This window comes from Acinonyx jubatus, chromosome D2 (genome assembly GCF_027475565.1).
Source record: "Acinonyx jubatus isolate Ajub_Pintada_27869175 chromosome D2, VMU_Ajub_asm_v1.0, whole genome shotgun sequence".
Taxonomy (NCBI): Eukaryota; Metazoa; Chordata; class Mammalia; order Carnivora; family Felidae; genus Acinonyx; species Acinonyx jubatus.
In genome coordinates, this window is record NC_069393.1 from 10,112,245 (window position 1) to 10,137,747 (window position 25,503).

Sequence of the window (25,503 nt, forward strand, 5' to 3'; positions counted from 1 at the left end):
TCACAAAGAAACTACAGAGATCTACCAGCATCCTAAAAGTCCTTCCTCCTGTTCTGTAAGATGAGGTTCGACGATCCGAGGTCACACCTTTGGACGTGGCAGCTGGGCACACACCTCCACCCCGTTTTTCCCTGCTCTTGGCAACCCTTCACTTGTTCTGTTGTTGACAGTTAAGCTTTCTGCTTGTTCTTTCAAAGTGGGGTTTGACTGGCAGGTCTTAGCTCTTCCTGTTTCTAAGAAGTCAAGGTTAAAATGCCAACTTTATGTTTCTGTCTTCAAGCCTGAGGTCCTTTACTTCTCCTTGAAATTCTTCTCTGGCCTCCAGAGTATCACCTTCTCTCAAATTTACTCCATCCTCACAGACTCCCCCACCGTCCCCACTGCTCAGTCCTCATCGTCATCACTTCTAAACCTCATGGTGCCTCAGGATTCAGCCACGAGCCCACACCTCTGGTTTATTTGCACTCATGAGCAAGAAGCTCTCATACAGCTCCCACGACTGAACATCTCCACACAGCCGGCATCCACTCGTCTCTCCAGTTCTGCCCTAACAGAATGCATATTGTTACATACAGTGTAACCCCTAAAAGGATAATAATTTTTTAAAAGACTATATAACTAGTCTATATAAAAGACTATATAACTATAAAAAGCTAATAGAGGCAAAAGAAAGTAATAATTAAAAAACCCAAAAGGAGTTGTGAAAGGAGAAATAACAGAAGAAAGAAGAAATGGTACATAAAGACACGAAATAGGACTGCAGGCTTAAGCCCAATTATACCAGTAAACATAAATGGACTGAACAGTCTAAACAAGAAATTTAAAATGTCAGACTAGATTTAACAACAACCAGAGTGTGGTAAGGCTGGCAGTAAAGGATGAAACAGAATATATCCTACAAACTCTAAAGAAAAGAAAGCTGGTGTGGTGATGTTAATACCAGAAATGGACTCGAAGGAAGAGCATCACTGCGTATACGGAGACAGGCACCACATAGTGGTTCAAGAGTCCATTAAAAGGTGAGACATAACAATCGTAAATTTCTGTCTGCCTAATAATACAGCTTCAAGAAATATCATACTTGGAGATTTTAAAACACCTTACTTAGTAACTGACAGAGTGGCTGACAAAAGACAATCAGGATACAGAAGACCTGAAGACCAGAAGACCATTATAAAACACTACATGAAACAATTGTAGAACATATATCCTTCTCAAGTACAAACAGACAACATCAACAACTTTCAAGCCACTGCAATCAAACAAAGAATCTTCTCTGTATTAAATCAGAACTCAAGACCTGAAGGATAACTACAAAAGAATGATTTTAGAAGCAACTCCCTTCTAAGCAACCCATGAACCGTGGATCAAAGAAGAACTTTTAAAAGGTGGCAGTGGTGGGGGGGGGGGGGTTCCTAAAAAGATTTCCATGGCAGCCCTGCAGCCCCAAGCTCTGCCCCAGCCAACACCCAATGCTGAATTTAGCTTCTAGGAGTAGGTGCGAATTTTGCACTAAGCAAAAAAAGGGGGAATTTTTAAAAACATCTCTGTATTGTCTTGTGGCTACTACGTCCAAAGATGTGGCAGAAAACAATTTGGTGTAAGTCCCAGAGACAGTCGTCCCTATCAAGGGAAGAAGTGTCTGTGGGTGAGGATTTAGTGTCCATGTGTAGAATCTTACAGTACTGGAGACAGAACAAGTCTGCAAGACAGATGATCTGCCTAAGGGAGGGCCGTGTGCAGAAGGAGAACAGAACTAGGGAGGGCCTGTCCAGACAGAGAGACACTTTGGGAGCTAGCTGCCTTTTGGAAAAATCATTTTGAACTTGCTAATGAGCTCTTGTTAAAATGTGATGCCTGATTTACTGGAGAGTGATAATGGGTCTCTAGCCTGTTGAACCCATTTTTGAGTGGATCAACTTGGAATCTACCACTGGCAAGGTGAAAAAGACTTTCTATTTTATTCATTTTTTTAATGTTTATTTATTTTTGAGAGAGAGAGAGAGAGAGAACGCACTTGCAAGTGGGGGAGGGGCACAGAGAGAGGGAGACAGAGAATCCGAAGCAGGCTCCAGGCTTTGAGCTGTCAGCACAGAGCCCGAAGCAGGGCTCAAACTCTTGAACCACGAGATCATGACCTGAGCCTAAGTTGGACATTCAACGGAGACACCCAGGCGCCCCCAAAAAAGACTTTTTAAAATAAAACCCAGCAAGAAAGGCCTTGATGGAGTCACAGAGCTCTCTCCTAGCTGCTGCTCTGCTGTGTCCTTCAGCTCTGCCAGGCAGGTGTGAAAGCAGGTGTGGTCCCTCTGTGTAGTGGCAGGACTCAGACCATGACAATGTTGAAAGCCACCCCGAGGCACTGTGGGCTGTGGAAACACGGTGAATCCTGGCAGAATCGTGGAGAGGGCTACTTCTGGTGCCGGGGCCTGCACCACCCAGACTACAGGAGCTGACTGTGTTCTTAGCTCATGTTCCTGTGGAAGGTGCAAGGTGGGGGGTAGGGAGCATCCATTCTGGGACAGGGAATCGATCTCAATTTTAAACTCCTTTAGAGGATATCTCACTACTGTGACTTTTCAATAATGAGCAAGAATGAGTCTATTTCCCTCACCTCTTTCTTGGCACACACCTTAGAAAAGCAGTCTATTAAATGCAGCTGTCCTCAAAAGGGATGGTCTCCAGGCTATTTCCTGGATACAATTAGGGGAAAAAGGGTGAATATGGGGGCGGGTAGTACACGGACCTCTTTTGCAAATTCAACATCTCACCCTGACCGTTCACATGCACATGATGGATCTCTTTTCCCTGACAGCAACTCCAGGCCAGAACACAGCCAAAAAACAGTTTCAAGCATCAGAATTAATTCTAAGTTGTATGACAACGCTTCTGTTACAGGGCTGTGGTCTCCCTTGTACCTGGCCCTTCCAGATGCAAGGTCTGGCTAAGAGTGGAGGATGGCTGGAAAGACTGTGAGGCTGCAGTTTCCAATAAGACACGCGGACTTTGTAATGACGGAAGGAAAGCAAACTCTCTGGCACTTGGAAAGCGAACCTTTATAGCAGCATGGGGACAGGGCTGTCAGACCTGCTCTCGGAGTTCTCCTCCCAGAGGACCAATGCCTCTGCTGCTCCCGCTAACTGCCGCCCGCGCTCTTCAACCCAACTACAAACTGCAGCGAATCCCTGGCAGTGAAGTTGGCAGCTGCTTCCCCCATCCCTGCTTGGTGTCACAAGACAGCAGCTCGGAGCACCTGTGGGTACCATGCATACCACAGAGAAGGGGATGGACGAAATGGCGTCATGGACAAGCAGGACTGTTTAGAACTGACTGCCTGAAAAGAAGACAAAACCAAATATTTAGACTGGTACTGGGGTGGGGGTCTAAAGTTTACCAGACAGTGAGAAGCCACGATGGAGGCAGCGGGGGCAGGTGGTGCTAACAACTGCAAAATTTTTATTTCCCAGTATACCCTCTGAGATTGTGTGTGTGTGTGTGTGTGTGTGTGTGGCATTAACTTGAAACTGAAGTGTGATCTGCACCCAGGGGTGGTTATCAGAAACACTCAAGTATGTGAGCAAACACCTGGTGCTGAACAGACCCCAGACATGCACTCTGTGAGCAGTGTCACCTACAGTGCAGGTGTTCTGTTAGAAAGAGGGACAGAATCTTTTCCTGCCTTGAGCTGAAATGCTTCATGACCCTGCCTCAGCCTGGAAGGCATTCAAGTCAGTTTTAACTGGCTGGCCACGGCTGTATGGACCACAGAGCGTGCCACAGACTTCTTCCACACAGACCAAGGCACAGTCTGTACAAAATATCAATAAATGCTGCCGCACCTGGTTTACCACCTCGGGCCAGGTAAAAGGTGAATGGAAAAACGTGAAGAGCATCTAGCTTTCAGCATACAAACCTGTTTCAAGACTAAAACAAAATGAAGAATGGCACGTACACAGAAAAACTGGCCAGAAGTCAGAAATAAAACGAATGGTACTGTGGGACTGTAGGGAAAATAAATTTTATGTTACTGAACAGTTAGGACTTTTTGAGCAAATCTCAATAAAACTTGGAGCTTAAGGTGCAAGAATGAAGCTTGGAAAGTAATTAATGACTAATGAGATAGGGACACACTCTAGAGAGATTTACAGTTCAGTGGGCATGCTGGACCTGGGACTCTGATGCCATCCTGGGTATACAGCTGGAGACAGGGGCGCCTGGGTGGCTCAGTCAGTTAAACGTCCAACTCGCAGCTTTGGCTCAGGTCATGATCTCATGGTTCATGAGTTGGAGTCCCATGTGGGGCTCTGCGCTGACAGCGTGGAGACTGCTTGGGATCCTCCCTCTCTGTACCTCCCCTGCCTCTCAAAATAAATAAATGAACTTAAAAAGTACATACATACATACATACATAGCTGGAGATAATGACCGTCTTTTTCCCTAAAGAAATTTACTCATAGTTCAAAGGATTAGAGTGTGAACTTGGGCTCCTTTCTAAGGGAGCAAAGGTTCCCCTCTCTGCTTTAAAAAGGGTAGGGGGACAACTACCTCTCTCCTCTATGCAAGCACCCAGATTCATTTTATCGGTGTTCTGCACCCAAAATACCAATTCTGCATGTATGTGCAAGACCCCTGGTTTTTCTTATTGCTCCGAGAGTAAGAAATCGAGGTACACCAGAACCACAAAATTGTTACTTTGCTTTACATAAATAATAATTGATCTGCTCTAATCCAGATACTCGTACCAATACTTGTATATTGTATTTACGGTAAAATTAACAAAGACAAATACTAAAAATTTAACAGTCTGAAATTTACAATCTCCACCAAGAGATAACTTCAGACCCAATGGCTTCATAGGTGAAACCTTTCAAACATTAAAAAAAATAACATAATCTCACATAATATCATACATAGAAAAGTATGAAACACCGCCCAACTCATCTTATGAAGGTAGTACAGTCTTCAACCCAAAACCTGAAAAGATTACGATGAGGACAAGTACAGGATAACAGCTCTCATGAACACACGCACACAGAGAAACTCTATACAAAATAGTGAAAAGCCAAACTCAGTGATTATAACAGCAAAATACATTATGATGAAGATGAATGTATTTCAAACATATCAGGTTGGTTTAACATTTGAAAATCAATCAAGATCACTCACCATATTAACATTATAAATATGAAATAAGTATGACTATCTCAATACATGGAGAAAAAGCATTTGACAAAATTCAATACCCAGTCATGATCTAAAAAAAAAAAAAAAATCTCCTAGCAAATTAGGAATAGAACCTCTTCAAAATGATAAAAGACATTTATAGAAATCCTTCAGCTAAAGTCAAAAGTAATAATAATACACCCAACAGTTTCTCCCTGAAGTCAAGAACGAGACAAAAATGTTCACCTTCATCACTTCTATACATCACATCACTGGCATTCTCAACCAGTACAACAGGCTAAGAAAAAAAAAAATGTATAAACATTAGGAAGGAGAAGTAAACTTGTCTTTATTCCTAGAGAACACAATTGTTTACCTATGAAATTTTTAAAAATCTATATAACTACCAAAATCAGTAAATTTAGCAAAGTTGCAGGATACAAAGCCAGGGTGCAAGTATCAACTGTTTTTCTATATGTTAGCATTAAACAACTGGAGAATAAAATAGTATGAATAGCATAAGGTTAAAAATGAAAATAGTATAAGAAAACATAAAAATACTTAAGAATATATTTACTAAAGGGCACCTGACTGGCTCAGTCAGAGGAGCATGTGACTCTTGATCTTGGGGTTGTAAGCTGAAGCCCCACACTTGGTGTAAAGACTACTTAAACAAATAAAACTTAAAAAAACAAAGAATATATTTAATGAAGGATGGGAAAAACTACTAAACTGAAAACTAAAAAACCAGAAAGAAATTAAAGAAGAGTTAAATAGAGTCATACCATGGTCATGGATTGGAAAACTCGGTATTATGAACATGTCAATTTTCTCCAAAATGAGCAATGCAATCCCAATAGAAGCACTAAAAAAGTAGGTGTAGGGAGTGTGTGTGTACTTGTACAAATTGACAAGGTGCTTTTAACACGTATATGAAAATGCAAAAGCTCATAGTAGCAATGCATTATCCATAATATCTGGCATCACAAAAATTATTTTAATATATTTTGTAGACTAAACATGTTCTTGGGGCACCTGGGTGGCTCAGTTGGTTAAATGTCCGACTTCAGCTCAAGTCATGATCCCACAGTTTGTGAGTTCGAACTGTGTCAGGCTCTGTGCTGACAGCTCAGAGCCTGGAGCCTGCTTCAGATTCTGTCTAGAGAGACAGTCTCTCTCTCTCCCTCTCTCTCTCTGCCCCACCTTGCTTGTGCTCTCTCAACAATAAATAAATTCAAAAAAATTTTGTTTTAATTAAAAAAAAAGAAAATAGCCAGCCCAGAAGGCTAACACTGCCAGATGTCATAACTTATAATTAAGTTATAAAAATAAAAAGCAGTGGTATTGTCGTAAAGAAGGATAAATCAGCCAGTAGAACAAATCAGAAGTCCAGAAAGAAAACCACAAATATATGATCACTCAATAAATGACAAAGATAAAACCACAATTCAGCAGGGGAAAGGACAGTCTTTGTAACCGTATTCAGAAGTCATCAAGAGACTAAAACAAGACATAACTCAGAAAAGATTTCAATAACTACATACATCTGCCAAAAATTTATATTCAAAATATATTTTAAAAATTCTAGAATTAAGACCAATAACCCAATAAAATAATATTGACAAAAGATGTCAACAGTTACTTTGCTAAAGGAAATCCAAAAAGCCAACAAACATATGGAAGGATGCACAACATCATGAGTCAGCAGAGAAATGGGAATTAAAACCGAACAAGATAGCACAACACAATAACTAGAATAGCAAATTAATTAGGCTGACAATACCAAGTGAATGATGAACTGCAATTAAAACTCTCACACATTGCTAGTAGCAATATGACGTAGTACAACCACTTTGGAAAACTGTTTAAAAAATACTGATAAAGCTAAATATGTAGCTACTCTGTACCCAGCAAGCCTGTTTCTGGTCACACATCTAACAGACATTAAGAGCTTAGGGGCGCCTGGGTGGCTGAGTCCAGTGAGCATTCAACTCTTGCTTTCAGCTCAGGTCATGTGAGTTCATGACCTGTGAGACCATGACATGTGAAATCGAGCCTCATGTTGGGCTCTGTGCTGACAGCATGCAGCCTGCTGGGGATTCTCTCTCTCCCTCTCTCTCTGCCCCTCCCCTGCTCACATGAATGCTCTCTCTCTCTCAAAATAAATGAATGAACGTTACATATATAAATAGATATAAATATAGATATATAGGATATGATTTCAAAGATTTAAAAACAATTTTTCCTCAAAAAGACACACACAAGACTATTTATATCGATGCTTAAATACTTTAAAACTCAAACCAAATAGGTTTCAAAACGAATATGTATCCTTAATATGTAGTATAAAAATAAAGAGATAAACTCTGGGAGAGTCACAATGGAATGCTACACGGCAATATACAGCAATAAACTAATCATACACATAACATGAATGTTTCTCAAAGACATAATACTGAACCAAAGAAGCCAGATACTATATATACACACACACAGAACATACATATGGTCCACATACACATATATAGCATATATAGAGAGTATATCTTAAGATGTGTGCACTTAATTCAATATAATTGTTCCTTTCGTACACAGAAGTGACACTGGGAGATTCTGGGTGATTCAGGGACACTGAATATTTGAGTCAAGTCAACGTGCCACTTCCAAAGGCTCATCAGAGCCTTGAAAAAGTGATTCCTGAAGACCACTTCAAAGACCATTCCAATGACCTTAAGCTCTCAACTAATGCTTTATCATCTAATTTCCTCCTCAACTCCAACTGACTCACACTGACTGACTCACCTGGGTCACTCTGGCCTGGGGAGTCTAATATCCATGGCTCCTCTCCTTGCTCCAACTTGAGGATCACTTCTGGTTTAGGAATGGATAACCCTGTGAATAAGAATCGTATCACGTGGGAGAAACTGGATGAGTTTCAGGATTCCTCAAGGTGGATGACAGTATAACTCAAAAACTGCACAATAAAAAAAATTTAATTTAATCCCTGTTATGGGACACAGGGAAACAAATTCCTTGTGACAACCAAAAGGGATAAACCATCCTTGGCCTCCAAATTCCAAAGCTAAATATTATTGTAGTCTACAAAAACTCTACAGGTTTCTGTAAATACAAAACGGGCACACATACTGGAGGCCTGCCTGAGAAACAAGCACTACCTACCCACAGCGACAAGGTGGCTGTAGTTCTCCAGCATCACGTCCCTGTACAGGGTCCTCTGAGCAGGGTCCAGGCGCTGCCACTCCTCCTCAGTGAAGCCCACAGTCACATCCCCGAATGACAATAATCCCTGCAAAAGCACATTGTGCTCAGTCTCAAGTAGTCAGAATCAGGAAATATGAAAAGAAAAAAAAAAAGATGTTCAAAGACAAATTCTTACATGTTTTGCTGCTGAAAACTGACCAGATGTTACTAACCTTTACTATATATATACCTTGTTTTGTGTTAGACTTTGCGAGTAAAAAAGAGATTAGAGTAGAAATACCACTGACGAATCAATTTATTCTTTTTTATTTTTTTTCAATATATGAAATTTATTGTCAAAATGGATTCCATACAACACCCAGTGCTCATCCCAAAAGGTGCCCTCCCCAATACCCATCACCCACCTTCCCCTCCCTCCCACCCCCCATCAAACCTCAGTTTGTTCTCAGGTTTTAAGAGTCTCTCATGCTTTGGCTCTCTCCCACTCTAACCTCTTTTTTTTTTTTTTCCTTCCCCTCCCCCATGGGTTTCTGTCAAGTTTCTCAGGATCCACATAAGAGTGAAAACATATGGTAACTGTCTTTCTCTGTATGGCTTATTTCACTTAGCATCACACTCTCCAGTTCCATCCACGTTGCTACAAAGGGCCATATTTCGTTCTTTGTCATTGCCCTGTAGTACTCCATTGTGTATATAAACCACAATTTCTTAATTTCTTTATCCATTCATCAGTTGATGGACATTTAGGCTCTTTCCATCATTTGGCTATTGTTGAGAGTGCTGCTATAAACATCGGGGTACAAGTGCCCCTATGCATCAGTACTCCTGTATCCCTTGGGTAAATTCCTAGCAGTGCTATTGCTGGGTCATAGGGTAGGTCTATTTTTAATTTTCTGAGGAACCTCCACACTGTTTTCCAGAGTGGCTGCACCAATTTGCATTCCCACCAACAGTTCAAGAGGGTTCCCGTTTCTCCACATCCTCTCCAGTATCTATAGTCTCCTGATTTGTTCATTTTGGCCACTCTGACTGGCGTGAAGGTGATATCTGAGTGTAGTTTTGATTTGTATTTCCCTGATGAGGAGAGATGTTGAGTGTCCTTTCATGTGCCTGTTGGCCATCCGGATGTCTTCTTTAGAGAAGTGTCTATTCATGTTTTCTGCCCATTTCTTCACTGGGTTATTTGTTTTACGGGTGTGGAGTTTGGTGAGCTCTTTATAGATTTTGGATACTAGCCCTTTATCCGATATGTCATTTGCAAATATCTTTTCCCATTCCGTTGGTTGCCTTTTAGTTTTGTTGGTTGTTTCCTTTGCTGTGCAGAAGCTTTTTATCTTCATAAGGTCCCAGTAATTCATTTTTGCTTTTAATTCCCTTGCCTTTGGGGATGTGTCGAGTAAGAGATTGCTACGGCTGAGGTCAGAGAGGTCTTTTCCTGCTTTCTCTTCTAGGGTTTTGATGGTTTCCTGTCTCACATTCAGGTCCTTTATCCATTTTGAGTTTATTTTTGTGAATGGTGTGAGAAAGTGGTCTAGTTTCAACCTTCTGCATGTTGCTGTCCAGTTCTCCCAGCACCATTTGTTAAAGAGGCTGTCTTTTTTCCATTGGATGTTCTTTCCTGCTTTGTCAAAGATTAGTTAGCCATACGTTTGTGGGTCTAGTTCTGGGGTTTGTATTCTATTCCATTGGTCTATGTGTCTGTTTTTGTGCCAATACCATGCTGTCTTCATGATGACAGCTTTGTAGTAGAGGCTAAAATCTGAGATTGTGATGCCTCCTGCTTTGGTCTTCTTCTTCAAAATTACTTTGGCTATTCGGGGCCTTTTGTGGTTCCATATGAATTTTAGGATGGCTTGTTCTAGTTTCGAGAAGAATGCTGGTGCAATTTTGATTGGGATTGCATTGAATGTGTAGATACCTTTGGGTAGTATTGACATTTTGACAATATTTATTCTTCCAATCCATGAGCAGGAAATGTCTTTCCATTTCTTTAGATCTTCTTCAATTACCTTCATAAGCTTTCTATAGTTTTCAGCATACAGATCTTTTACATCTTTGGTTAGATTTATTCCTAGGTATTTTATGCTTCTTGGTGCAATTGTGAATGGGATCAGTTTCTTTGTCTTTCTGTTGCTTCATTGTTAGTGTATAAGAATGCAACTGATTTCTGTACATTGATTTTGTATCCTGCAACTTTGCTAAATTCATGTATCAGTTCTAGCAGACTTTTGGTGGAGTCTATCGGATTTTCCATGTATAGTAGTATCATGTCATCTGCAAAAAGTGAAAGCTTGACTTCATCTTTGCCAATTTTGATGCCTTTGATTTCCTTTTGTGGTCTGATTGCTGATGCTAGAACTTCCAACACTATGTTAAACAACAGCGGTGAGAGTAGGCATCCCTGTCGTGTTCCTGATCTCAGGGAAAAAGCTCTCAGTTTTTCCCCATTGAGGATGATGTTAGCTGTGGGCTTTTCATAAATGGCTTTTATGATGTTTAAGTATGTTCCTTCTATCCCGACTTTCTCAAGGGTTTTTATTAAGAAAGGGTGCTGAATTTTGTCAAAGACCTTTTCTGCATCGATTGACAGGATCATTTGGTTCTTATCTTTTCTTTTATTAACGTGATGTATCACGTTGATTGATTTGCGAATGTTGAACCAGCCCTGCATCCCAGGAATGAATCCCACTTGATCATGGTGAATAATTCTTTTTATATGCTGCTGAATTCGATTTGCTAGTATCTTATTGAGAATTTTTGCATCCATATTCATCAGGGATATTGGCCTGTAGTTCTCTTTTTTTACTGGCTCTCTGTCTGGTTTGGGAATCAAAGTAATATTGGCTTCATAGAATGAGTCTGGAAGATTTCCTTCCCTGTCTATTTCTTGGAATAGCTTGAGAAGGATAGGTATTATTTCTGCTTTAAATGTCTGGTAGAACTCCCCTGGGAAGCCATCTGGTCCTGGACTCTTATTTGTTGGGAGATTTTTGATAACCGATTCAATTTCTTCGCTGATTATGGGTCTGTTCAAGCTTTCTATTTCCTCCTGATTGAGTTTTGGAAGAGTGTGCGTGTTTAGGAATTTGTCCATTTCTTCCAGGTTGTCCAATTTGTTGGCATATAATTTTTCATAGTATTCCCTGATAATTGTTTGTATCTCTGAGGGATTGGTTGTAATAATTCCATTTTCATTCATGATTTTATCTATTTGGATCATCTCCCTTTTCTTTTTGAGAAGCCTGGCTAGAGGTTTGTCAATTTTGTTTATTTTTTCAAAAAACCAACTCTTGGTTTCGTTGATCTGCTCTACAGTTTTTTTAGATTCTATATTGTTTATTTCTGCTCTGATCTTTATTATTTCTCTTCTTCTGCTGGGTTTAGGCTGCCTTTGCTGTTCTGCTTCTATTTCCTTTAGGTGTGCTGTTAGATTTTGTATTTGGGATTTTTCTTGTTTCTTGAGATAGGCCTGGATTGCAATGTATTTTCCTGTCAGGACTGCCTTCGCTGCATCCCAAAACCTTTGGATTGTTGTATTTTCATTTTCATTTGTTTCCATATATTTGTTTATTTCTTCTCTAATTGTCTGGTTGACCCACTCATTCTTTAGTAGGGTGTTCTTTAACCTCCATGCTTTTGGAGGTTTTCCAGACTTTTTCCTGTGGTTGATTTCAAGCTTCATAGCATTGTGGTCTGAAAGTATGCATGGTATAATTTCAATTCTTGTATACTTATGAAGGGCTGTTTTGTGATCCAATATATGATCTATCTTGGAGAATGTTCCATGTGCACTCGAGAAGAAAGTATATTCTGTTGCTTTGGGATGCAGAGTTCTAAATATATCTGTCAAGTCCATCTGATCCAATGTATCATTCAGGGCCCTTGTTTGTTTATTGACCGTGTGTCTAGATGATCTATCCATTTCTGTAAGTGGAGTGTTAAAGTCCCCTGCAATTACCACATTCTTATCAATAAGGTTGCTTACGTTTATGAGTAATTGTTTTATATATTTGGGGGCTCCCATATTCGGCGCATAGATATTTATAACTGTTAGCTCTTCCTGATGGATAGACCCTGTAATTATTATATAATGCCCTTCTTCATCTCTTGTTACAGCCTTTAATTTAAAGTCTAGTTTGTCTGATATAAGTATGGCTACTCCAGCTTTCTTTTGGCTTCCAGTAGCAGGATAACTAGTTCTCCATCCCCTCACTCTCAATCTAAAGGTGTCCTCAGGTCTAAAATGAGTCTCTTGTAGACAGCAAATAGATGGGTCTTGTTTTTTTTTATCCATTCTGATACCCTATGTCTTTTGGTTGGCGCATTCAATCCATTTACATTCAGTGTTATTATAGAAAGATACGGGTTTAGAGTCATTGTGATGTCTGTATGTTTTATGCTTGTAGCGATGTCTCTGGTACTTTGTCTCACAGGATCCCCCTTAGGATCTCTTGTAGGGCTGGTTTAGTGGTGACGAATTCCTTCAGTTTTTGTTTGTTTGGGAAGACCTTTATCTCTCCTTCTATTCTAAATGACAGACTTGCTGGATAAAGGATTCTCGGCTGCATATTTTTTCTGTTCATCACATTGAAGATCTCCTGCCATGCCTTTCTGGCCCTCTCGTCTGCTCTTGGCTCCGGAGACTCCGTTCTGCTAATCCTCTGGCGGTTTTCTGGGTTATTTAGGCAGGTGTAGGTGGAATCTAAGTGATCAGCAGGATGCGTGGTGAGCCCAGCGTCCTCCTATGCTGCCATCTTCCTAGTCAATATCTCAATTTATTCCTTAATGCAAAAGATCTGAGTGCACACATGTACTTGGAACTGCCCTGGTTCTGACAATTCCAAGTGGAATAAAATACTCTTTCTGATCTCAAAGAAGATATTCTCATAAGGAAACCCGCAAAGACATACCTGCCACAGGAATTAAAGAATCCACACCTAAGAAGACATTACGTTTATACATCAGGCTGATCCTTGGCACAAAGAGAGACTACCACCATCAAACAATAAATAAGTAAGAAGAAACAAAAACAGTAAGAAAATACAGCAAACATTGCAGACTGGGGAGAATCTGATTTCCAAGCTACCACATTATTAAATTCAAATGCCCAATGTTTAATCAAAAAATCACAAGGCATACAAAGAAAACAGGAAAACATGTAACCATATAAAACTCCTAAAAAAAAACAACAACAGAGGTGCTAATAATAAGCTCCTTGACATAGGTCTTGGCAATGGTTTTAGGTTTGACACCAAAAGCAAAAAAACAACACAAGAAGAAATAAATAGGAGTACATCATAACTAAAATGTTTTGCACACCAAAGAAAATCATCAACAAAAATAGAAAGGAAACCTACTCAACACAGAAAATATTCCTGAGTCCTGTATCTCATAAGGGACTAATATTCAAAATGTATAAAGAACTCACATAACTCACTTGCAAAAAAAATATGAATACACAATTACTCAGAGAAGACATACAGGCCCATAAAAAAGATGCTCAACATCATTCATCATTAGGGAGAGGCAAATCAAAACCACAATGATATTACCTCCTACCTGTTAGAATGGCTACCAAAAACACAAGGAGGAACAAGCGTTAACAAGGATGCAGACAAAAGGGAATGCTGGGCACTGTGCGTCGGAATGTAAACTGGTGCTACGGAAAACAGTATGGAGGCTCTCCAGACAATTAAAAGTAGAACTACCATATGATCCAGCCATTCCACTTCTCAGTAGTTACCCACCCCCCCCAAGATAAAAACATTAACTGAAAAAGATACATACACCCCCATGATTACAGCAGAACTATTTACAATATCCAAGATATGGACGCAACCTAACTGTCCACTGATGGATGAATGCATAAAGAAATTGTGGTATGTATATACAACGGAATATGATTCAGCCACAAAAAAGAATGAAACCTTGCCATTTGCAACAACATGTATGGACTTTATGGCATGATGCTAAGTGAAATAAGTCAGAAAGAGAAAGACAAGTAAGTACCAAGTGATCTCTCTTACATGTGGAATCTTAAAAAAACAAAAAAAACAAGCTCATACAGAGAACTTGGGGGGGTGGGGAAAATGGGTGAATCCTTTTCTAGTTTAAAAAACTGTCTTCAAGAGAACAAGGAAACTACAATATCTTTTATGAACATGGATGTAAAAAGTCCTCAACAAAATATTTCCAAACAGAATTCAGCAGCATAGTAAAAGGATCATTACATATCACAAAGCTATAGTAATCAAAACATATGGTACTGGCACGAAAATAGACACAAAAATCAATGGAACAGAATCGAGACCTGAGAAGTAAACCCATACCTACATGGTCAATTAATCTATGACAAAGGAAGCAAGAATAAACTTTGTGAAATAGTCTCTTCAACAAATGGTGCTGGGAAAACTCGACAGCTACATGCAAAAGAATTAAACTGGACCACTTTCTTACACTATACACAAAAAAGAAACTCAAAAGGGATTAAAGACCTAAATGTCAGCCCTGAAATCATAAAACTCCTGGAAGACACTTACACCCAGTAACTTCTTTGACATTGGCCACAGAAACACTTTTCTAGATATGTCTCATGAGGCAAGGGAAGTAACAGCAAAATAAACTGTTACAACTACACCAAAATAAAAAGATTTTGCATAAAGAAAACCATCAACAAAACAAAAAGGCAACCCAGTGAATGGGAGGAAATATCTGCAAATGATATATCCTATAAAGAGGTTAATATCCAAAACATATGAAGAACTTATACACCTGATTAAAGCAGACATACAGGAGCGCCTGGGTGGCTTAGTCAGTTAAGCATCCAACTTTGGCTCAGATCACAATCTCATGGTTCGTGGGTTCGAGCCCCACATTGAGCTTCGTGCTGACAGCTCCGAGCCTACAGCCTGCTTCAGGTTCTGTGTCTCCCTCTCTCTCTGCCCCTCCCCTACTCCTGCTCTCTCTAACCCTCTCTCTCTCAGACACAGGAAAAGATGCTCAACATCACTCATCATCAGAAATGCAAATCAAAACCACAATGATATCACCTCACACCTGTCAGAACGGCTAGTATCAAAAAGAAATAACAAATGTTGGCGAGGATGTGGAGAAAAATGTGAATTTTTGGTGGGAATGGAACTGGTGCAATCACTGTGAAAAAAGTATGGATGCTCCTCAAAAACAGAAAAATAGAAATACCGTATGACCCAGTAGTTCCACTACCGTGCACTTAGCCAAAAGAAAAAAAAACAACACTTCATTTGAAAAGACACATACACTCCTATGTTTACTGCAATATTATTTACAATACCCAAGATATGGAAGAACCCTGATAGATGAAGGAATAGACAAGGAAGGAAGAATGAAGGAAGAATCATTGATAGATGAAGGAATAGAGAAGATTTAGTGTATATATATACACATATATATACATGTATACATATATGTGTGTATATATGTATACATATATGTGTATATATATACGCATACATATATACATACATATATGTATATATACACACACACACACACACACACACACACACAATGGAATATTACATGCGCATTAAAAAGAATGAGATCTTGGCATCTGTGACAAAATGGATAGACCTAAAAGGTATTATGCTAAGTGAAATAAGTCAGACAGAAAAAGAAAAATACCACATGATTTCACTTCCATGTGGAATCTAAAAAACAAAACAAATGAACAAAGAAACAAAAAAGAGACCCATAAATACTGAGAACAACTGGTAGTTGCTAAGGGAAGGTGTAGGTAGATGGGTGAAACAGAGAAAGAGGATTAAGAGTTACAACCTTCCGGTTATTAAATAAATCATGGAGATGAAAAGTATAGAACAGCAAATAAAGTCAGTAATATTGTAATAACATATGGCAACAGCTGGTGACTACACTTATTGTGGTAAGCACTAATGTATACAATTGTTGAACCAGTATGCTGTATACCTTATGCTAATATAAAATTGTATGTTAATTATGTTTCCTTTAAAAAATAAAATAAAATAGGGGCACTTGGGTGCCTTAGACAGTTGAGCAACCCACTCTTGATTTTGGCTCAGGTCATGATCACATGGACATGAAACTGAGCCCTTTGTCACACTCCACACTGGGCATGGAGCCTAAGAGTCTGTCTTTCCCTTCTCCTCTGCCCCATCCCTGCTCACGTCCACACTCACTGTCTAAAAAACTAATAAGATTTAATTTAATTTAATTTAGTTTTTAAAGAAGGATTATTATACACCATGACCAAGTAGATCCATTCCTGGAATGCAAGGATGGTTCAACACACAAAAATTGATTAATACAATACACCACATCAATACAATGAAGGAAAAAAAAACCCACAAGACAATCTCAAGTGATGCAGAAAAGGCATCTGACAAAATCCCACCATCTTTCATGGTATCAGCAGTCAACAAAATAGGAATAGAAAGGAACTACCCCCACTTAACAAAAGCCAAAAATATAACACACACACACACACACACACACACACACACGAAAAATTATTCTCAGTGGTGAAAAGGCAGAGCCATTCCTCTCAGATCAGGAGCAGGGTCAGGATGCCTGCTTTCACCACTTGTCTTCAACACAGGACTGGATGTTCTAGTCAGAGCATTAGACAAGAAAAAGAAATAAAAAGCATCTAAATTAGAAAGGAAAAAGTAAAAGCATCTGTGCAAATGAAATAATATTACATGTAGAAAAACCTAAAGACTCCACAAAAAAAAAAAAACGGCTGCATCAACTAAATGAATTCAGCAAAGTAGCAAGATACATCAACACACAAAAATCAGTTGCATTTCTATATAGGAACGATGAATGACCTGAAAAGGAAATTACAAAACCAATTCCACTTACCAAAGCATCAAACAAAATCTTAGGAATTACCGTGACCAAAGATGTAAAAGATCTGCACAATAAAAACCACAAAATAGTGCTGAAGGCATTAAAGAAGGCATTAATAAATGGAAACACATCCCATGTTCATGGATTAGAAACTTACTGTTAAAATGTCAATACTACTCAAAGTGATGTACAGATTCAATGAAATCCTTAGCAAAATCCCAATGATGTTTTTTGCACAAATTAAAAAAACCCATCCTAAAATTCAAAGAAACCAGACTATCCACAACAATCCTGAAAAACAACAAAACTGGAAGACTTACACTTCCTGATTTCAAAACTTAGTACAAAGCCACAGCAATCAAAACAGGATGGTACCAGCATAAAAAGGGACAAATAAGACCAATGGAATAGAAAAGAGTCCAGAAATAAACACTCACACATCTTGTCAAATGATTTTTGACAAGGCTGTCAAGACCACTCAATGGGAAAATGACAGTCTTTTTATCAAATGGCACTAGAAAAACTGGATAGCCACATGTAAGAGAATAAAGTTGGACCCTTAACCTAACACCATAGACAAAAATCAACTCACATCAAGTACCTAAATTTAAGTTCTAAAACAATAAAACTTAGAAGAAAACATAGTACAAAAGATACACAACACCGGATTTGGCAATGACTTCCTGGATATGACATCAAAGGCATGGGTAACAAAGAAGAAACGGACACACTTGTCATGAAAATTGTAATGTTCACATCAAAAGATACTATCCACAGAGTTAAAAGTTAATCGACAGAACAGGAGAAAATATTTATAATTCATATATCTGATAAGAGATTATTATCCAGAATATAAAGAGAACTCCTAAAATTCAGCAACAACAAAAAAAACCCAAACAACCTAATTCAAAAATGGGCAATGGACTTGAACAGATATTTCTCCAATGAGGATATACAAATGGCCAACAAACACAAGAAAATATAGTAAACATCATGAATCATTAAGGAAATACAAGTCAAAGGTACAGTAAGATCCCACCTCACACCCATTGAGATTGCTACTATCAAAAAAAGAAAAAGCAACTGTTGGCAAGGATGGAGAGGAAATGGAACTCCCATCCTCTGCTGCTGACTGCTTAGAGTGTAAAGCGGTACAACCATTGTAAAAACAGGATGGAGCGTCCTCAAAATTAAAACTAGAATTACCTTACGGCCCAGCAATTTTCCTTCGAGGTATATACCCAAGAGTAGGTCTCAACCACATGTCTCAACCACTCGTGTTCACGGCAGCATCATTATTCACAATAGTGGAAACATGGAAGCAACTCAAGTGTCCATGGACAGGCGAATGGACAAGCATAATGTGCATATACGTACAATGGGATATTACTCAGCCTTAACAATGGAAAAAACCCTGCAATACGCTACAACATGGATGAATCTTGAGGACGTAATGCTAAGCGAAATAAGCCAGTCACAAAAGGACAAAGACTACAGGATTTCACTAATACGAGGTACTCAGGGTAGTCAAAATTATAGAAACAGGAAGTTGTAACAGTGGTTTCCATCACCTAGAGGTAGGGGAGATTGGGGAGTTATTGTTTAATAGGTATAGAATTTCAGTTTTACAAGATGAAAAGAGTATGGGGATGGATGGTAGTGACAGACACACAACAACATGAATGTATTTAATACCACTTAAGTGTACACTTAAAAGTGTTTAAGATGGTAAATTTTATGTTATTTCTATTTTGCCACAATTAAAAAAGAAAAAAAGTAATAATGTACTGACATGTACTAAACAGGGACACAGCCTGGAAACATGCTAAGTGAAAGAAGCCAGACACAAATGGCCATATGCTGAATGACTCCACTTGTAATAAATATTCACAACAGATCAACCCGTAGAGACTCAACACAAATTGTCGGTTGCCAGGGGTTGGGTGAATAGAAGAACGGGGAGAAACTTATTAACGAGTAAAGGGTGATGGGAATATTTTGAAACTCAATAAAGGTAGTGGTTTCATAACACTGTGTACTAAATGTACTGATTTGACTTGGTTGCTTTAAAATCATTTTGTTTTGGGGGCACCTGGGTGGCTCAGTCAGTTGAGCCTCCTACTTGATTTCAGCTCACGTCATGATCATACCATGGTTGTGAGATCGAGCCCCACGTCATCAGGCTCTACACTAGGTGTGGAGTCTGCTTAAGATTCTCTCCCTCCCTCTTTCCTTACCTCTCCCGGCATGCATGCTCCTGCTCTTTCTCTCTCTCTCTCTCTCAAAAAAAATAATAATTTTGTGATATGAATCTCACCTCAATATATTGGAGTTTTTTAATATGTAAGAAGAAGGTGTGGACAATAAAATTGCAATGAAAGATGAAGGAGTTAAAACCACGTATCACTAACTACAACAAAAAGGAAACATTAAATTCCCAATATAAAAGACATAGCATTTCATATCGGGCTAAAAATGTCTAGTCACATGTTCTTTACTAAAAAATATATTCACAAAGAACATGTAAAATCTCACTAAGGTGCATTACCCCCATGCCGCAAAACCTCCAGGATATCAGAGGATGGAACGACTGACTGGTGAGTGAGAATGGATAATATCTCCTTTTACAATCAAGTGTTTTCAGTTATCTGCTTTCAACTAAGTTGAAAGAGAAACTAATCAGAGTTGCATTAAGAAAACAATTCCACTGGGGCGCCTGGGTGGCTCAGTCGGTTGAGCGTCCGACTTCGGCTCAGGTCATGATCTCACAGCTCATGGGTTCGAGCCCCGCATCGGGCTCTGTGCTGATGGCTCGGAGCCTGGAGCCTGCTTCGGATTCTGTGTCTCCCTCTCTCTCTCTGCCCCTAACCCGCTTGCATTCTGTCTCTCTCTCAAAATAAATAAACGTTAAAAAAAAAAGTTAAAAAAAAGAGAAAACAATTCCACTTACAACAGCATCTAAAAGAATAAAATACTTAAGAATAAATTTAAGCAAGAGGTTGTAAGATTTGCACACTGAAAACTACAAAATATTGCTGAAAGAAATTAAAGAACCTAGGCAAATGGAAAAACACCTCACATTCACGGATTATAAAACATCCCCAAAGTGATATACAGATTCAATGCAATCCTTATCAAATTCTCAACAGCTTTAGGGTTTTTGTTTTGTGTGTTGTGTGTTTTGTGTGTGTGTGCGTGTTTTGTTTTGTTTCTTTGTTTGTTTTGTAGAAACAGAAAGGCTAATCTAAAATTCACATGGACTTGCAAGGGACCTTGCTGCAGAACACAGTTTGGCGGTTTCACAATACGTTAAACATAGAATGCGCCATCAATTTTACTCCCAGGAAAGTGAAACAGGTCTTCAACAAAAGCTTGTACGTGAATGCTCACAGCAGCACTATTCTCAATAGCCAAACATGGAATCACTCCAAATGCCCATCAACTGATGGACACACAAAAGGTGGTGTATACACACAAGGGAGTATCACTCAGTCACAAAAGGAGATGAAGTAATGATAACATGCTACAACATAGGTGGGTCTTGAAAACATTAAAGGAAGTGAAAGAAGTCACACATGGAAGACTACACATTGTATGATTCCATTTATATCAGACATCCAGAACAGACAAATCCACGAACAGGAAGTGGATTAGTGGTTGCTAGGGGCTGGGGAGACTGGGGAGGAATTGTTCATTAAGTCACGGCACTGCTTATTAAAAGTATGAGGTTTCTTTCTGGTGTGATGAAACTATTCTGACAGGAGATGGCAGTTATGGTTGTACAACATTGTAAATGTATTAAGTGCAACTCAATTCTACACTTTAAAAAGGATTAAGGGTGAATTACACATCATGTGTATTTTACCACAACTGAAAGAGTGGAATCCCTCACCAGACTCTGCAAAAATTTAGATTCTGCCCAGTCCCCAGGGCAGTCACAAAGCCTACCTCCTCCTCCTGACCATCCTAGATCACCATGGTCTGTCCAAATTCGCTCCTTCTTTGAACAACCATGAGTCCTAATGCTGGCACAATTCATGTGCAACTCAAATTTTCCTCCGAATTGGACGAGAATTATTCACTTTATTCCTACCACTTTTTTAGTTACTGCAGGATTGTCACTGGAAGGGACACAATGTCACCAAATGAAGGTTATCAAAAAACTTTTTTTATGTTCCAGTTTCAAAACTCAGTAAGATCTCAAGATGTGCATTTATCTACAGGGCATCTTTGCCCTACTGTATCAGAGGTCAGCAAACAGCAAACCTTTTCCGTAAATGGCCACCTAGTAAGTATTTTAGGCTTGCCGAGCTATACCATCTCTGTCACAATCACTCAACTCTGCCCCTGTAATATGAAAGCAATCACAGCCACAAATAAATGAGTGCAGCTATGTCCCAATAAAACTTCAGAGACACTTAAATCTGAATTTCATATCACAAAAAAAAAAATCACTCTTGATTTGTTTCTGTTTAATTTGTGGGCCATAGAGAAAGAGGCAGCAGGCTGTATTTGGCCCATGTACTGTAACTTGTGGACTTGTGCTCTCTATCTTCCCTGATGTTAACATTTTTATTTGTACTATTTCATATGAAGGTACAGACATTTTATAATAAACCTCACACAAATTGTATAAACCTCACATAATCACTGTTAGGCAAAACTGTGAGTAAATGAACAACTCACCTGGGATGTGATCATCTTCGGCTGGCCCTGGAAGAGTAGGGATAGCCAGGAGGGCACAGCTGAGAAGCAAAGACGGATCATGAGAGATGCCACCAGCCTACAAAATTCCACGTAGCTGCTGGCAAAGCAACTCTGAAGGGGAGATGCTTTGAGAAGGGACAGAAAGGATGAGAGGAAGGGAGGGAGCAGCCCAGGAACAATTCCGGAGGGCTGGGACTCACTCGTTTTTAAATGTAAAAACATTTGTTTTCCTGGTGCCTGGAGGCTCAGTAGGTGGGGCCAGCGACTCTTGATCTCAGGTTGTAGATTTGAGCCCCATGTTGGGTAGAGACGTACTAAAGATAAAATACTTAAATTTTGTTGGGGCACCTGGGTGGCTCAGTCGGTTAAGCATCCAGCTCTTGATTTTTGGCTCAGGTCATGGATCTCACAGTCCGTGAGTTCGAGCCCCGCTTCAGGCTCTGCGTTGACAGTGCACAGCCTGCTTGGGATTCTCCCTCTCTTCCTCTCTGCCCCTCCCCATGTTGTGCACACACGCTTTCTCTCAGAAAAAATTTTTTTCAAAAAAAATAAATAAATAAATTTTTTTACTGAGTTACTGACAACGTACACTCTAACCCAGAAAAAGGTAAACAACACAGTACACTAATTAAGCAAATTAAGACAAGCCAAGGAATGGAACATAGGGATTTCATGAAAACTGATCCTGAGCAAAAAATACTCAAGTCGTAAATTTCATTACACACCAGAGAGTCCCACTAGGTTCTGAAAAAAGGGAGCGAATTTTAAGGGCTGATCTTTTTCGTAAGGGGAAAAAAAAAAGAGGTTGCTTTAACTCAGTTTTAGGTTCTTGAACATACCTTTTGATTAAAAACAACCACCACAAACTGGTTCTGACTTATCCGTTGCCAAAGCAGAAAACACCTGCCAGGGCCATCAGGAGACTCAATGTCTGCTTTTGGTTTTGCCAGCACAAAATGTGTGACTATGAGCGGTCACTGAGACCTAAAGGCCTCTCCTGCGGTACCATCTCGGATTCTACCAGATCGGGACAGAGGGAGCATTCAGCCCGGGGCTAGTTGTGCTGTCCTGTGCGAAGGGCTCAGAATCTGGGGGTGGAGCAAAGAAGGAAGGGATGAAAGAGGTGGTTTCCTTCCACTTGGCTGGCAAGCCCTTCCTTCCACATGATGCCCCCACACCTCCCTCGCGAGCAGTTAAGTATTCTCCGTTCCTTTTGCTTCACCCTCCTCTCCCAGCCACAGCTTCCGTCCCTCCTGAAAGCTGGCCCAGAACGAATACGGGCACCCAGTCTGCAAGGATCTCGACACGACGGCGGTCCTGGCAAGGGTCTTTGCTCCTTCCACATTCGCTGTGCATTTCTGCTGCGGTCTGGGGCCAACTGACCGACTGTCCTAGGAGGGATTCCTGCTCTTGGGGGCCCCCTTCTTCCCTCACAATGGCTGCCCTGTTCCAGGAAAACTGAGCATAGCCAGTTGGAATCCTTACCCAAGATCGAAAGCTGTTGGCCCTTCCTGTAACCCTGAATCGCAAGCTGGACCTTCTGTAAACACAAACCGCTGCTACCGAGGGCACAGGCAAGGCTGCAGGGTGCCGGAGGGACCTGGACGCCATCATTCGGCTTCTCCAGAAACAACAATGAATTCCCCCAATGCAAGGCCACGTTCACTTGAAAATTACTCCCCAGGAGAGGTCAGGTCTCCTGCAGCTACTGCGTCGGCCTCGCTCTCAGGTTTGATGAGAGACAGAGGATGAGGCAGAGAACGCATCTACTCGTTCGCCACCTGGGCTTCCGTCACCTCCCACAGGACTTTATGCGGTTACCATGGGAACGGGACACTGACCACTGGTGGCTGGGAGGACGAAGACGGACCCGAGTGGAGAAGAACGCGGTTCCCCCCCCCCCCCCAGGAGAGAAGCGACCACCCACGAGCGCCCCCAGGCCAGTTTCCGCCGGTCTTACCAAGGCGTCGGGCGACCCTTCACCTCGGAGACGACAACACGAACCTTCGCTGGATAACAAGCGCGGGGACGCGCTGGTTCTCATTCGATGCATACAGACGGAGCAGGACTCACCCCGCGCTCAGGCACCGAGCCGTTTCCTCCGTCACCGGCCCCTCCCGCACAAGGCCTCCGTCCCACCGGTCACCAACAACCACCACAGCCACCCGGGTCTCACCCACCACGTCCTCTCCGCCTGCCCACAGGCCCTCAGGCGCGAGAGCATCCGGGACCGTCTTCTCGCGATGCCGCGGCGGCGACGTGAACTACCGGGAGGAGCGCAGCGCACATGCGCAGAAGGCCCCGAGCGGCTCCTGCGCCCGAGCAGGAAGCGCGCGCTGAGTTTTCTAAGACCCTGGCGACACCTCCTTCGGAATCAGCCTTCAGGCTTAGGAGACTTTGGGTATAACTGCCCGATTTCGCAAATAAGGTACAAGCAGGAGGCACCGATAGTACAGTTTGACTCATTGCTTATCCGAAATGAATGCTAAGAATCTAAATACACACCTTTCATTAATTCCATTTCCCTGATGAATTGGCTCTCCTAGCAGTTTCTACTGCAAAATGCACCTGCAGAATTTCTTCCAGAGACAGTCTGTGTTCTATTTCTATTGTAACATCGACAGTATCATACCTCTCTTATTTCGTTCGTCCTTTCAGGCATTCATTGATGAGAAAGCATACCCGATTTAGCATTAGAGTGGTCAGGAATCACCATCCTTATCGCCGAAATTGTTAGGGAAATCTAATTTAAAACAAATCTTCTCCGAACCTAGAAAACTTAGTCACTCAGGCAGAAGACAAAGAAAACAATCTTATCATTGAATGGCGGGATGTATCTCAAAGACAATCCAAGGACAGAAAGAAATCTCACCTTTTTATAGCCAAGCAGATACATCCCATCACATAAATGTTGCAAAAACAAGAACTAATTCTCAAGTAGGAGGACTTCACAGCATCCTTTATCACACATTGTTTGCCCTAAATTTGCCTGGTAATTGGGATGATCACCTGTGTTAGTTTATTGGTTTTACAAGTCAAAAAAACAAGCTTCTCCTATCTTTATGACAGGAGGTAGTTTTGCAACTTGGATCAAGACCCCAACCACCAAAGTTTAGGCTTCTACCCTCTCACAGACTCTGGGAGACAGAAGTGCCAGCTCCCTATTACATTTCAAACAGATGGTTCTGAGGTCCTTGGGAAAGACATTCTAGGCTGTAAAACTACCAAGAGACATTTAAGAAGATATATGGTTCATTCCCAAAAGCGCAAAGAATTTACAACTTTAGAAAATGATCTACAAGGAGGGATGTCTCTTCATTTTTAGCAGAATATTAAGCCTCTTATTTTTCATTTGTATATGCCCTTACACCACTCTTACCACTTATGGTTAATGTCGAACCGAAGGTCCTAGAAAGGGAAATTAGGCAATAAAATGGAATAAAAGTCATCCAGATTGGAAATAAAGTGGTAAAACTCTGTCTGCAGATGACAGGAGCTTCCATGTAGAATATACTTAGGAACATGACAACAAACATCAGAACT

The 25,503-nt window shown here is 40.5% G+C and overlaps 1 protein-coding gene across 11 annotated transcripts in view; it reads right to left on the reverse strand.

The window, feature by feature from the left end:
* LOC106982520 (zinc finger protein 37A-like) overlaps nt 1–25,503 on the reverse strand; it is a 179,105-nt gene that overhangs the window by 67,999 nt on the left and 85,603 nt on the right. For 8 of the 11 annotated variants that reach the window (XM_053206946.1, XM_053206944.1, XM_053206945.1 and 5 more), the window contains 3 exons: nt 21,940–21,998; nt 8,344–8,470; nt 7,966–8,055 (listed from right to left, as the gene is read on the reverse strand). In XM_053206946.1, coding sequence (XP_053062921.1) covers nt 7,966–8,055; nt 8,344–8,470; nt 21,940–21,998 — 276 coding nt within the window. Of the gene's footprint in view, nt 1–7,965; nt 8,056–8,343; nt 8,471–21,939; nt 21,999–23,445; nt 23,869–23,920; nt 24,890–25,503 lie in introns of those variants that run through there. The other 3 variants (XM_053206949.1, XM_053206952.1, XM_053206948.1) reach the window with 3 other exon arrangements.